The sequence below is a fragment of the Hipposideros armiger genome, unplaced genomic scaffold (assembly GCF_001890085.2).
Source record: "Hipposideros armiger isolate ML-2016 unplaced genomic scaffold, ASM189008v1 scaffold_238, whole genome shotgun sequence".
Lineage (NCBI taxonomy): Eukaryota > Metazoa > Chordata > Mammalia > Chiroptera > Hipposideridae > Hipposideros > Hipposideros armiger.
This window is the reverse complement of record NW_017731588.1, coordinates 2478688-2493153: the sequence shown is the minus strand read 5'-3', so window position 1 is coordinate 2493153 and position 14466 is coordinate 2478688. Positions and strand designations below refer to the sequence as shown.

The 14466-nt window shown below is 48.3% G+C and overlaps 1 protein-coding gene across 1 annotated transcript; it reads right to left on the bottom strand.

Moving 5' to 3' along the window:
- Window positions 1-510: 510 nt before the first annotated feature.
- AHCY (adenosylhomocysteinase) lies at window positions 511-12985 on the bottom strand. Its single transcript, XM_019655211.1, has 10 exons — window positions 12961-12985; window positions 9833-10023; window positions 8074-8149; window positions 6888-7037; window positions 5882-5994; window positions 4811-5018; window positions 4632-4719; window positions 4415-4532; window positions 3169-3363; window positions 511-1442 (listed from the first exon to the last, which is right to left on the bottom strand). The coding sequence occupies exons 2-10, from the start codon at window positions 9965-9967 to the stop codon at window positions 1311-1313; spliced, it is 1215 nt and encodes a 404-aa protein (XP_019510756.1). The 5' UTR covers window positions 9968-10023; window positions 12961-12985; the 3' UTR covers window positions 511-1310.
- Window positions 12986-14466: the final 1481 nt, after the last annotated feature.

Here is a 14466-nt window from a genome sequence, read left to right as displayed (position 1 = left end):
GGCCTCTTATAAACTGTGTGACTTTAGGAAAGACACTTAGAACCTCTCTGAGTCTCTTATCTATAAAATTAGGATATTACTAAGGATATAAATTAGGATATAATTGTTGTGAGACTAAAGAAAATCAACTACAAACCCCCTAACCAGTAGGTGTTCAATAAGTAACAGTTTCCCAAGGAGCACTGGGTCAATCCAAAGGGGCAATGGGGAGAAAAAAAAACGAACTGGAACACAAAAAGTAGAGGAAATAAATACAAACAGGGATTACAGTAAATATAAATGGGTTAAATTCACTTATTGAGTCTTAGATTAGGTTAAAAAACAGATTGTTTACAAGAGATATACACCTGAGAAAATAAGAGTTCTCTTCATTTTACCCATCCTTACAAGTCCAAGGGGTTGCCTGCAGCCCTATCACCCCACACTGTAGATAGCCCATTTTTTTCATCAGCACACAACTATTAACATACATTGTTGGCAGTGAATTATCTATATAATAAAGACTCAAAGTTCTTTTAGGCACCAAAATTTTTATTTACCTACCTTCCTGCTCTCTTTTAACACTATGAGCATTATATAAACATTTTAAACCAAATAACTCTTTTTGACCCAGGGTTGTGGTAGGAACCATCATGTTACAAAGTGGTGACAGATCTATGCCTGCTTTTAAGATTCCCTGGCCCCTCTCAACCTCTGGCTGTCACTTGTCCTTTCTTGGCTGTCCCCTAACAGTATACTCTATAACCCCTGTAAAATAGGGACTGAAAGTACCAACCTCATTATTCTGAGGTTTAAGAGAATGCCCATCACTAAGCCAGGATCTCATGAGCATTCAAACTCCAACAGTTCCTCCCCACCCATTGATATAGCTCATTCTCATCTGTCATGGGCTGAGGAACCAACCAGTGAACCTGAAAACCAAGAACATGAGTATAACATCCATAGGCCAGGTGAGGACCTAGAAGGTAAAGTGCATGAGCTTCTGACCACCACTGCCAACTTCCAGCCTAAAGAAGGAATGACTGAACGAGCAGTTCCAAGGCCCCCGAGCTCATGGTTCCCTGTGGGCATCTCCCATGTACCTTCACTGTGACCAGGGCCTGAGGCGGGGGCTTCTCAATCCCCCCCTGCTCCCCTTGGAAGAGTATGAGAGATGCAGCAGAGGCCAAAGACTGAGTGACCAGCCCTAGGGAGCTGATGGGGGACATTAACAAACCATTCTCAAAATTGGCACCATTTGCTCTAGGGGAGGAGAAATGGGACCTGGGCAAGGACAGCAGCTGGAGGGCAAAAAAGGGCAGGCTTGGTTCTCAGTAGCGGTAGTGATCTGGCTTGAAGGGGCCATCACGGGGTATGCCCAAGTACTTGACCTGCTTCTCGGTCAGCTTGGTCAGCTTCACATTCAGCTTGCTCAGGTGGGCTTCAGCTACTGCTTCGTCCAGCTGGGGAGAAACACAGGAAGACCTAGAATCAGTGCCATGTTCTGGGACCCCTTACATGCATCCAGCTGCCAACAGAGGCAAGAACTGTTCTGTTGGGGTATCTGCCATATGTGTTATGTGTGTTATCTCACTCTATCCTCACAGTCCCCAGCTCCCCTTTCATACTCCATCCTCCCCTCCAAGTAGCCCTGGTGGGACCATCAATTACATCTTCCTCACCCTCCACCTACCCAAGTAACAAACTAAAATGCTTCTCTGAAACCTATCTATGGACAGGACATATATTCCCTGACAGGGTCTCTCCAATTCCACTGGGATTCATAAACAGGGAGGGTATCGGTCTCACCTTTCCAGTGGCAAGTCTATTTGACAAGTGAAGTAAATGTAGAGAAAAAAAAAAAAAGCTGAAAGACAGAGCTCTAATAATCTTGAATCCCTGGATCTTAGACTCCTCCCTTATATAGCCAGTAGAGTTCCTTTTTACATTAAACTGGTTGTGGTTGTTTAAAAATATATCCTTAAATTCTTTGTCTAGAAATTCATAATAACTCCTTCCTTCAAGAGAAAGTCCTCACTCCTTGAGTAACTCACTTCTAATGAATAGGATAAAGCAGAAGTGATGGTGTGTGACTTGGGAGACTAGATCTTGAAAGACACTACAGCTGTCTTCTTTGTTCTCCCCCTGGATCACTCACTCTGGGTCAAGGCCAGCTGCCATCTCATGAGGACACTTAAGCAGCACTATGGAGATATCCACATGGCAAGAAAGTAAGATCTCCTGCCAACAGTGATGTGAAGTAGATCTTTCAGCCCCAGTCTAGCCTTCAGATGACGACAGCCCTGGCTGACATCTTGACTGCAACCTCGTGAAGGATAGTGAGTCAGAACCACCCAGCTAAGGTGCTCTCAAATTCCTAACCCACAGAAACTGAAATAATGTTTATTGTTTTAAGCCAGTAAGTTTAGGGGTTAAATTGTTATATAGCAATAGGTAACAAACCACATACCCACAGCATGCCAGATGCTACACTCAGTGTGTTAGTGGCATCATCTCATTCCAAGGCCACAATCCTGCAGCCCATAAGCTGCATTCAGCTTACAGAGATATCCAAGTTGACCTACCTGCTTATTTTTAAAATGACAAGTCACCTATATTTAAAAATTGAATATTTCATACAAAGATCTTGATCTCTGGCTTCTCTTGAAATGGCAAGAGTCCAATGGGCCTGGATTCCAGGTTGATGACAGGCAGCTACCCCCTCAGCTGGGGTATGTGCTCTTCAGTCAGTTCACTCATTTACCTGCCCAGTCCCTGTGGGTATATGGGTTGGTGACCCCTGATCTAAGGAAATCCTCACAGTCCTTAAAGAAGGTACTATTACCAGTATTTTACAGATGAGGAAATGGAGGCACAGAGAAGTTAAGTAACTTGCCCTGTTATATAGCCTCTAAGTGGTAACGGTGAGATTCAAACCTGGGTGTGTCTCATTACAAAGCCCATGCTCTTCTCACCACCCAGCCCTGCTACTCTGGGAGTCCTTTCCTACTTTAGGCCTGAGTTTGCTCCTCTGTTAAATGGCAAGAGTGATTTCTGACCTGCGGAAGACCCTGTGAGGGCTTCTAAGAGAGTAGAGAGGTGAGTACTTTACGAACTCTGGCAAGCCCTGTGTGGGAAGCCCAGGATTGGACATATAAACCTTGGCCCGGGGTAGATGTGGGAACCCACCTTCTTGGGCAGGAAGTGGACCCCGATGGGGTACTTATCCGGATGGGTCCACAGTTCAATCTGTGCCAGCACCTGGTTGGTGAAGGAGTTGCTCATCACGAAGCTGGGGTGGCCCATGGCACAGCCTAGGTTGACCAGGCGGCCCTCGGCCAGCACAATGATGCGGCGCCCGTTCTTCAGCCAGTAGCGGTCCACCTGCAAGGAAGTGGGCAGAGCAGCGGTGAGGGCTGGCAGGGCAATGCTCCCAATGTCCACGCCTGCTTCTTCCCACCTATCCTCTTGCCCAGCAGGCCTCCCTGCCTCCAGCAGCAGCTGTGAAGGGCCTAGACAGCCCTAGAACCACCTCCGGCACAGGGCCTGGAACACACCATTAATAATAATAGCCAGTATTTATCAAGCAGCTCTGAGCTGCAGACCTCACAGATCTGTTGTGAGAATTTAATGAGCTGACACATGGAAAGTACCTAACACATGGCTTGGCACACACTAGGTACTCAGTAAGTACTAGCTATTATTATTATTATTTATATTATTATTGCCACATGCCCTGGGCTAAGAGTATACACATCAGTATACATATATAAAGCCATACATATAACTGTATGTATATTATACATATAACTAATAACAATCCTATGATTTAAGTACTACTATTATCCCCATTTCACAGATTAAAAAAACTGAAGTTTAAAGGGTTAAGTCAGTTGTCCAGAGCCACACACTAAGAAATGATTGCAATTTGAGCCCGAACAGTCTGAGGACAGAGCCCATGTTCTCCATCACCATACTTGGTAAAAGCTGAATGCAGTGGCACTCAACCTTGGCTGCACAGCAACCATCTTGGGACCTTTAAAAACGGGCGGCTGGTTAGCTCAGTTGGTTAGAGCGCAGTGCTCATAACACCTAAGTTGCCGGTTTGATCTTCACATGGGCCACTGAGTTGCATCCTCCACAACTAGACTGAAACAACTACTTGACTTGGAGCTGATAGGTCCTGCAAAGAAATACTGTTCCCCAATAAAATTAAAAAAAACACACACACACACAAAAACCACAAAAAAACCCGAAAATGCCTTGGCCTCACTGAGACTGATTTAAGTGGCCCTGGAACCAGGCCCTCTTCCTCCTCATCCTGCTGCTCAGGTTGCCAGAGCCTCCTCATCGCTCTCCCTTGGTGGCCAGCCCATGAGCATGTCCCCTCAGCCCTCCATCTGCCCACCCTGCTGGGAGGGCTGGGGCATCTCACCTGGGGCTTGATGTTCACCTTCTCCACAGCGTTCTCATTCAACCACTTGACATCAATCTCTACGTCAAAGTGTCCAATGTTACACACAATGGCGTCATCCTTCATCTTCTCAAAGTGCCTGTGGGGAGCCCAAACCCATGGGAAACCATCAGGGAAAAACAGCAGCCCCAAGCCTACCCCCATCCTTGCTCCCCAGCACCCCCTACCTGGCACCTACCGGCCGAGAATGATGTCAATACAGCCCGTGGTAGTGACAAAGATGTTGCCCTCTTGACAGGCCTCGTCCATGGTGGTCACCTCATAGCCTGTACAGAGACAATGGCCATGAGTCATCCAGGGTAGCCTTGCCCCTCCTCTGGCCTCAGTGGCTGACAGCCAACACTTGCCCTCTCATACCCTCCATGGCGGCCTGCAGTGCGTTGATGGGGTCAATCTCGGTGATGATAACTCGGGCCCCAAAACCCCTCAGGGCCTGGGCACAGCCCTTGCCCACGTCGCCATAGCCTGCTACCACCGCCACCTTGCCCGCAATCATCACGTCTGTGGCCCGCTTGATGCCATCTATGAGGGACTCCCGGCAGCCATAGAGGTTGTCAAACTTGCTCTGAAAGAAGAGGAGGCAAGGGGTCAATGGAGGCAGGCAAGGCCCTGGGGCCTCAGACCCACACTCAACATCTCGGCCGGGTGGGCCTAGGGCTGATAACCTCCTGTGACTTCTCCCCGCCAGTAAATGTCCTCATATGCGCCTCCTCCTTATCAGTCCCAAGACCTTCCTCCTAGCCTTTCTCTGCTGGTCCAGAAGGCTTCTTGAGGATCAATTACAAGGAGAGATTGCCCAGTCAACAAATCTGCTTTGTTTTAAAGCATTCCGTGCCCAGCTCTGAGGCTCACTGTAATTCTTCCCTTCTTTAATGTAATGTAACTAATTGCCCTCAGGGGGCACTCAAATGAGGGCTTCAAGTCCCTAGCCTGCAACCTTCCCAGGGGCCCCTCTTCAGGGCCCTATTTCTTTCTTTTTTTTAAGATTTTATTGGGGAATTGGGGGAAGGGGAACAGACAAGTTGCTGTCCTTTTGTTCTTCAGTCTAGTTGTGGAGGACGTCGCTTCACTGGCCCATGTTGGTATTATCATTGCGCTCTTCCCGGGAGAGGCAGATCGGTCGCCGGTCACTGGACAGCGGGTCACGGGACGGCCGCTCACGGCGGCTCTTGGCAGCTCATGGTAGCTTACAGGAGCCCACTGCAGCTCCACTGCAGCCTATGCCGTCATCAGCGACTCATGGCAGCTCAGCTCCAGGTCGAGCTGTTGTTCACCATCTTAGCTGTAGAGGGCGCAGCGTCACCGGCTGCTCAGAGCTGGCACCCCAAGCCAACTCTTAACCAACATGCCACTCGGCCAGCCCATGGCCCTATTTCTGAGCTGCACCAGGAGCCAACAGCTGGAGCTGTCACTGTACAATGGGCTCACCTTGGTGACAGAATCGTTGACATTGATGGCCGGCACCTTCAGGACTCCATTGGCCATCATCTTGTATAGGTTGTGGACTCCTGTTGTGGTCTCCTCGGAGATGCCTCGGATGCCTGAACAAGAGGGGTGGGGATGACCTCAGGCCAGGAAAGAGCTGCCCAAGGGATGGTAGGAGAGGTTGGGGGGGTTCTGGGATGAAGCCCCAAAAGCCTATCCCTGAACTCACCCAAATTCCTCATCTTTGTCCCCTAAAGCCACTCCTCTTTCTGGGTTTCCATATGTGACTGGTACCACAGTCCACCCAGTCTCCAGACCAGCATGAGGGAGGAGTCACCACCATCACCAGGCCTAGTGATTCTACTTCCCGACCACTCCCAAACTCTCTGTTCCCACTGGCACTGCCCTAGTCCCTGCCACCGTCATGTCTCACCGATCTCCCAGCCTTACTTAACCCATCCTCTCTACACAGCAAGCATTTTTCATATGTATGATTTCAGCGAAATCTTTTCAAAACCCTCCAATGACTTCTCTTTGCTCTCATGATCAAGCCAAATTCTTTCATCCCACTGTGTCCTCACATATCTGGCTTTCACGAAAACGCCAACCACATCCTATAATACTCCCCCAGCGATGGAAGCTGCCATGCTAGCTTCCTTTGTTTCCAAAAGTCAGTCCTTTCCTACCTTAGGGCCTTTGCACTCACTGCCTCTCTTTCTCCCCCAAATTCCCTCTCTGCCCCATTTTTAACAAAGCCAACTCATTCCTAGCCCTGGCTTACGCTTGCTCTTGGACTGTCATCTCAGCCAGGCCTCCCCCAGCTACCCCAGCCCCACCCCATCGAAAAGTCAGAAGGCCAGGCCCTAGCACACCTGCAGGAGCCTGCCATCCTCCCATCTCCCAAAGTCTGCTACTTGAGGCACTGGGAATCCTGCCATGCCTGCTGCTTTCACATGGACAAGCAGGCCCCTTCTAGACCTCCAGTACCCAGCCCACGTGCTTTACTCACCCGACAGCAGCTGTGGGTACTTGGTGTGGACGAGGTTGGTGAGGTCGCCACCATCATCCAGAATCATGTTGAGGGGCCCATCCTTGAAGTACAGTGTCTGCTCAATGCACCACAGGTACTCCTCATCTGTTTCGCCCTTCCAGGCGTACACTGGAGGGTGAGTGGCACATCAAGGCCTGCCCTCCCCACTGGCACCTGCTTCACGGAACTACCTGGACAGAGCCAATACTATCTCCTTCCTAATCCTCATGCCCAGTCACCTCCAGCACCTCTGAGGACTCAGCAGTGATAAGCACACACCTGGAGCCAGAGATCTGGGTTCAGATACTGGCTCTGCACTCTCCAGCTGTGACTGGGCAAATCACTTCACTTTTCTGAGCCTCAGTTTCCTCATCTGTAAATGGGGCTCACAATAGTGTGGATTAAATGAGAAGGAGGCCAAGTATAATCTCCCACATATAGGTAACTAGAAATAATTATTTACTTTCCCACTCCCTTCTATTTGGGCTCCAAGCACTGGGCATCAATGCACAGTGACCAGGCTCCCACCCACAATGCCTACTGCTGCAAGGGCAAAGAGCCACACTCAGGCAGACCCCCCAAGGCAAGATCTAAGGTTTGTTCCTCACTGAAAGGACTTCAGGTCCCAGCAGTCTCCGTGGTAGATGGCATCTGGCCAAAAAAGCAGCTACTAAAAGCAGCTATACGTATGGAGCACTTTCTCTGTGCCAGACATTACTACCAGTCCAGGCTCCTCCCATCATATGGTATGACTGGGACACGTGTGGGGCTTTCATGAACATGTCCTTCCCTAGGGTCCCTCCCCAGCTCCCTAGACCATCAGGCCCTAGGCAATGGACCTCTGGGACCCTTTTTCTGCCCAGCATCCCTCCCCAATTCTTTTGGAAACAGACTTATATCCTTTCTAGAAGGAACGTCCCCTCCTCTACACCATGTGGTTCCCAATCATAAGAGCCCACCCTTCCTGACCACGTGACTTGAGCTGGGCCAATAAGAACCTCCCAGAGGATTTCCTGGAGATCATTAGGCTTGGATTATGTGGCCATGACTCACTCCTCTCCCCTGCAGCAGGGAAGCCTGTCACTGCAGGAGTCAGTGAAGCAAACAGGGAGAAGCAGAGCTCTTCCATGCATTCCTGCATCCCCCAGCAGCAAGCAGGACTCACCTGGAATGCCGGCCTTGGCAATGGCAGCTGCTGCATGGTCCTGGGTGGAGAAGATGTTGCAGCTGGACCACTGCACCTGGAAGAGACAGCAAGACAGGGCTGCGGTGACACATAGCTCAGATGCACGAGGGTCACATAGATAAGGAAATGCCCTGGGGCTAAGGGTGAGAGGCTCGGGATCTAGGCCTAGCAGGCTCTTCGACCATAGGCTGAGGGCCCTGATAAATAAATGGAAGCCAGAGCAGTGACAAGACCCAACTGATGTTTTAAAATATCACTCTGGTGCTGTGTGGAGGAGAAAGGGCTCCAACAAGGAAGCAAGGAGACAAGTGAAGAAGCTGTTGTGAGAGTTCAGACAAGAAATTCAACAGTAGCAATGGAGGTGATGATGAGTATATTTTGAAGGCTGGGCTGACAGGATTTGTTGCAGGATTAGTTATTGGAGTGAGAGAGAAAGAAGAGTCAGGGATGACCCCAGGTTCTTGAACTGAAAGAACCTGGAAGGCTGGAGTTTATATTTGCTTATGTGGGAATGAGACAGCCTAGGAAATTAACAACCCCCTCCAGGGTACAACAGGTGCCTACATCCAGCACCTGCAGCTGGAGAAAAACAAGCACCAGTGTCATCCAGCAAGGCTGATACTTATGACTGGGGAACTGACCTTTAGTTAATTTTACTGTCATTTGCATTGCGGTTACTATGACTCCCATCACGCATCTGATGCCATGACAGTTCCCGAAGAACCAAATACCAAACACAAGTAAGGAAGAAAAAAAAAGTAGAAAACGGAGGGTCCTGCCCAGGGGGAGGAGATGAACAAGATTGAATGGGAATTCCCCACCCTGGGAGGGATAAAAACCCAATGTGACTTCTTCGGCTCCACTCATTATCTGAATTTGCCGGCGCTTTCCTCTTAAATGTGTACTTTCATTTTTCAATAAATCACTTTTGCTTTTCTGCATCTGTGTCGCTCTTGAATTCTTTCTTGTGCGGAGACAAGAACCCATGGTCATCAATGCTCTGGGTTGAGTCCTCTCTTGGACATCCCATGAGCCTCTGGTGATAGGAGGACTGCGGGGGGTCGGGGGACCAGGGACGAGGGGGAAAGGTAAGAAATCATGAGTTTGTTTGGACCTGTTGAGCTTTATATGTCTATTAGGTCTCCAAGTGGAGATGACACATCAGCTGCTGGATATACAAGTCCGGAGTTCCAGGGAGAAGTCTAGGCTAGTACATATATCTGGAAGTCATCACCGTATGTATATACAGTATTTAAAGCCATAAAATCAGATCACCAGGAGTATGAATGTTGAAAAGAAAGAAGAGGTCCAAAGACTGAACCCTGGCGTACTATGTTGGTTTTGGCTGCTCTGCCCTGTCCTCTTAGAAAAACATCTTGCTAAGAGACTCCTAGAGAGGTTAGAAAAGCTGCCAATCACTGGTATACATGACCCAATCAGAGCACGCCATACTTCTGGCAGTCATTATTGGCCCAGGGTAGGCATATGACGCTGGGAGGACCAATCACAGCCAGTCCTTCACTGAATTAGCAATACATTGATTAAGGCTGAGTTTTTCCTACCAGAGAGCCTCAGTCAAAATGATGTGAGTTGAGGGCTGTCAGATGCTATCTTCCCAGTCAGAAAGAAAATGTACACAAAGGGTAATGGCACTGTGACACGGCTGGAGCCTCGGCTGGGTCTGAGGGGGCACCAAACTGGATTTCCCCGCCCCACATGGAACAGCTGCAGGCCTCACCTCAGCACCTAGGGCGATGAGGGTCTCAATGAGCACAGCTGTCTCAATGGTCATGTGCAGGCAGCCAGCGATGCGGGCGCCCTTTAGTGGTTTGGAGGCCGAGTACATCTCCCGCATGCGCATCAGGCCCGGCATCTCATTCTCCGCGATGTCCAGGGCCTTGCGTCCCCAGGAGGCCAGACTGATGTCAGCTGCAGGGGCAGGAAGGATGAGAGTTCCGTGAGCGGCCTCATCCCATCAGCCAGGAAGCATCACCACTCGTCACTCATCCAATTGTGGACTCGAAACACTAAGCTGAGCAATCTGGTCACTGCACTTTGTTACTCATTCAACAAGATTTATGGAGCTGGGACAGTCAAAAAGCAAGACATGGTCTCTGCCTAACCGCAGCTTATAGCCTTGTGGGAGAACACATTTAATCCAAGAATCACACAGGCACATGAAAATTACAACACAGGTAACTGCCCCCCTAAAAAATAGCTATCAGCCTATACACCCATATGCTTCCCACTATCCTTTCTACTGCCACCTACTAACCTCTTTCATTCCCTAAAGATTTTAGCCCTTGGCTCGCCATCTTCCAAGTCATCACCCTTGGTGACTTCAATACTCATAAATGATATCATTTAACACATTGGATGCAGCAGTTCCTTGATCTCTTTGAAAACATGAAAACGCTTCTTTCCCGCTCCTGATGTTTCTTTCCACACGGAAGGAACTCATCTGTGTAATCAACACTCTTGGCCTCTCTCTGCCCCAGAGGAAGTGGGTGACTTGTCTGATTAGTAAACTTGGGAGGAATAAACTGCGTATGCTCAGTTCAGCTCTCCTTTTGCAAGCAAGTAGCAGCCAGCCTGCAGGAAGCGTGTTCTTCCACATAGAGACATAGCTAAGCCCACCTTGCCTGTAACCAATGGGTAAACACAGAATTTTGGGGTTCAGTTAGCAGGATCACTGGACTTCAACACTAATCTACATCCTCTGGCTTCAATATTATTAGTAATTAAAGTTATATTTTGGCCTCAACCTACCACCCCAAATGTCTCAAATTTGTCCAAATTCTCAGGTAGTTAGAAAGGATACTATTATGAGCTCTTTCACTATTCTCAATACCCTTCTCTCTAATAATCTCATCCTCCCTACCTCTCTGCTACACTAGCCCGTGCCCAAGGTCAGTCCCTAGGTCAATGTTTGTACACTTCCCTGATAAGAGTCATCTGGCATGCTTGTAAATTTCCCCTGGATAATCACATTCAATGAGTCTAGGATGGGGGCCTGGGACTCCTGGTGATTTTTATTTTTAAGCTTAGATTCTGCCAATCACCCATGTGGGTGGTGGGTGGGTAGGGAATTTAATAATAATAAATAATAAAACTAAGTCAGCCTGTTTTCTACTATACAATTCAGAGATGAAATATTCCTCCCTCATGGGAAGGGCTACTCCTACACTGCCTCAACACACACACCTTCCCCTTACCTCACCCCACCCCCAACTTTGGCAGGCCATCACCGATGATGCTCTCCCTTGGAAATACTGATTTCAAACAACCAACTCTGGCTGTGTCCCATCTTTCCAATCCTCTCCCTCTAGAGCCCCAACTCCAATAAAGCTGCAACCGGGCAGGTCAGAACCTCTAATCCATTAATCCTACCGATTTTCACTATCTCTCACTGAACCCCCTTCATGTTCTCAACTTCTTCCTTCCACCGTTTAAGATTCCACAGTTTCTTCTACCCTCTGCCCTCTGAGAACTCCTTAGCAAACTCCCGCCCTGGTTAAACTCAACCCTCCACTATACCCAAGCCATTGAGCCCAGCAAGAAGCAAATTACAACCACACCAAGAGTGGTTTTTTTTTAAATTTGTGTCTTTTATTAAGACACAAATCTCAAGTGACAGTACAGCACTCCTATTACATTTTCTTAGTCAATGTACTCTCCTTTTCTACTCTCTCCAAACCTCTAATACCTTTCTTCATCAACTAACAACCTCACTTCACAATTCATTGAGAATTCAGAACTTTGTCACTTTTCCTCCATGGACTCCACTAGACTCATCTGTAGCTACAGACCTGGCATTCTTTTGTTACAATAGATGAGCTCTCTCTGCTCTGGGGGGGCCTGATCCCATATCCTCTCACAGCCCTGAGGACTTCACTATCCCACTGAAACTGCTCTTCTCAAGGTCTCTGGAGCCCAGCCTGATCCCCACATCTAATAGTCAATTATCTATGTTCATGTTTCTTCCTGCAGCACTGATCCCACTAATTACTACTCTCTCCTTTGGAAACCCTTTCTTTGCTTGGCTTCTATGTCTGTCCTTCTGTGGTTTTCCTCCTACCTTCTTGGCTCCTCTTACTATAACTGACTCACGTTTGGAGGCCCTCAGGGCTCCATCATCTATCTCCCTTTTCCTTTAAATACCTTCTCTAAGGCAATGACTCCTACATATCTATCTCCAGCCCAGTTTCTCCCCTGAACAGGAGACTCATATAATCCAACTGCCTACTCAGCATCTCCAAATAGATGAGCAATTGGATCTATTATGTGTCAAATTGGAACCCTTGTGACTCCTTACCCTCCCCCCAAATTTGTTACTACTCCCTCAATCTTCCCATTTTAGGAAATGAAACACCATTTGACCAGCTGCTCCAGCCAAAAACTTTCTTGATTCCTCTTTTCCCCTTTCACCCCCTTCCAATCCACCAGCATATTGTTGGCTGGAAGTCCCAAATATATAAGCAATGCAACTGCATCTCAGCACCTGGCATCACTGGTCTCTCTACTTCCACATACTAATCTCCCCACAGAAGTCAGAGGAAGAAGCTTAAGTTATATCACTTCCACTCTTCTGCTAAAGTGAAAAACAAACCTCCAATGACTTCCCCTTACTGGTGAATAAAATCCTAACTCCGCACATGGGCTTAGGGCCCGACCCACGTGACTGCCCACCTTTCTTCCCCTACCTTTCCACCCTCTTCTCACCCTCACTAGCTGCTCAACCACTCCCACCTCCTTATAGTCTGTCCTTATTATCTCCAGGGCAGCTAATGTTTCCATTCCCACCTCAGGGCTTTAACACAAGTTCTCTTAGCCTGGATGGCTTCTCCCCAAGCACTTGAAACAGACCTGGCAAGCAGTAGGTGCTCAACAAAACCTGCAAACAGGAAAGCACTTGGAGTATTCCTGCTGGAGGAAGAGTGCACTCAGGTTACTAGTAGAGGGAGTAAAATAAACAGGATTTTATTACCAGTGAAGTGGAAAGCCTATAGAGTTTTAAGTGGAGTATCATGACAAGTTTGTCTTTTGAAAAGACCCCTTTAGCTGCTACATGTATCTTTGCAGCAAGAGACCCAGGTAACCTGGGAGGAGGGTGATTAGAACTGGGATGGTGGCCATGGACATAGAGAAGTGGGCAGATCGCCTCACTTACTATATCGGGTTGTTGGAAAAGTCATAACGTATTTTTTTCTATGTTTTTCGTTGCAAAAATGCGTCATGACTTTTCTGACAACCCAATAAAATGGAGACAATACTACATTATCTGTATGCACGTCTCTCTCGCCCTTATTCTTGAGGTACCTTTGTATGTCCAGTGCCCAGCAGGGCCTGGCAGACAAGGGGCCAGCAAATGTTTACTGACCATATCTGCTGTTAGGGCTGAATGAGAGAAGGTCCATGAAAGGGGCTGACACAAAGGGGTAGCAAAAAATAAACAAATCTGAACCTAGTCCAACTCCCAGCATTTCCCAATGAGGAAAGGGCCCAGAGGGCCATTTGCCCCAGGTTCCACAGCCAGTCAATGGCAAAGGTGGGACCGGTGGTTGGAAGGGGTAGAGCCTTCTCAAGGTTCTTGGGAGGGGCCCAGCCATAGTGGACAATGGGTTCTGTCCTGTCCTAAGCTCCACCCCCTGCCTTGCCACCTGTCCCTCTAGCTAAAAATAACTCTACTGCCCTCATGACAGCTGTGCCAGCCCCAGAGTTTTCCGTGGGTCCCTCAACTCCAAGGGCAAAGGAGGGTCTGGCGCTCCAAGCTCTGGGGTGTTTGGTCCCATGGGAGCTGAGGACTTGAAAAAGTTGCAAGTACACCTGTGCCAGGACAAGCCAAGAGGAACAGCAAGACCATTTCTGAACTTCAGTTTCTTCATCTGTAAAGTGGGACTAATCCCTAATCTTGCTATGAGTCCTGAGGATTAAAGATGCCATATGGACAAGGTCTGGCATAGCACACCCTCCTTGATGGGAGCTTCCTCCCTCTAACCCTACCCAGCTAAGCTCCCCCACTTCCAAATGCAGCCTCCCACACAACCCAATACCCTCAAACCCCACACCAATCTCTCCAGAGTATGACAAGCCTCTATTCCAACTCTGCATGAATGTGACCTTGACTTAACCTTTCTGGGCTTCAATTTCATCACTCACAAAATGGGGAAACAGTCTACACTGGCCATTACTTCATAAACTATTGATAAACTACTACAGTTGACCCTTGAACAACACGGGGGTTGGGGCATTGAACCCCACAGTAAAAAATCTGCATATAACTTTTGACTCCCCCAAAATTTCAGTCGTCCCTCAGTATATCTGTGAAGGATTGGTTACAGGACCCCCACCCCCCTGTGGATACCAAAATCC

Bases quoted from the DNA above. Each gene is read 5' to 3' on its own strand.
- AHCY (XM_019655211.1), bottom strand. From the start codon at position 9,967: ATGCCGGGCCTGATGCGCATGCGGGAGATGTACTCGGCCTCCAAACCA. The intron at 8,150-9,832 runs GTGAGGCCTGCA...TGTCTCTTCCAG, and splicing joins TCATCGCCCTAGGTGCTGAG to GTGCAGTGGTCCAGCTGCAA. The intron at 1,443-3,168 runs GTGGGTTCCCAC...GTTTCTCCCCAG, and splicing joins TCCACTTCCTGCCCAAGAAG to CTGGACGAAGCAGTAGCTGA.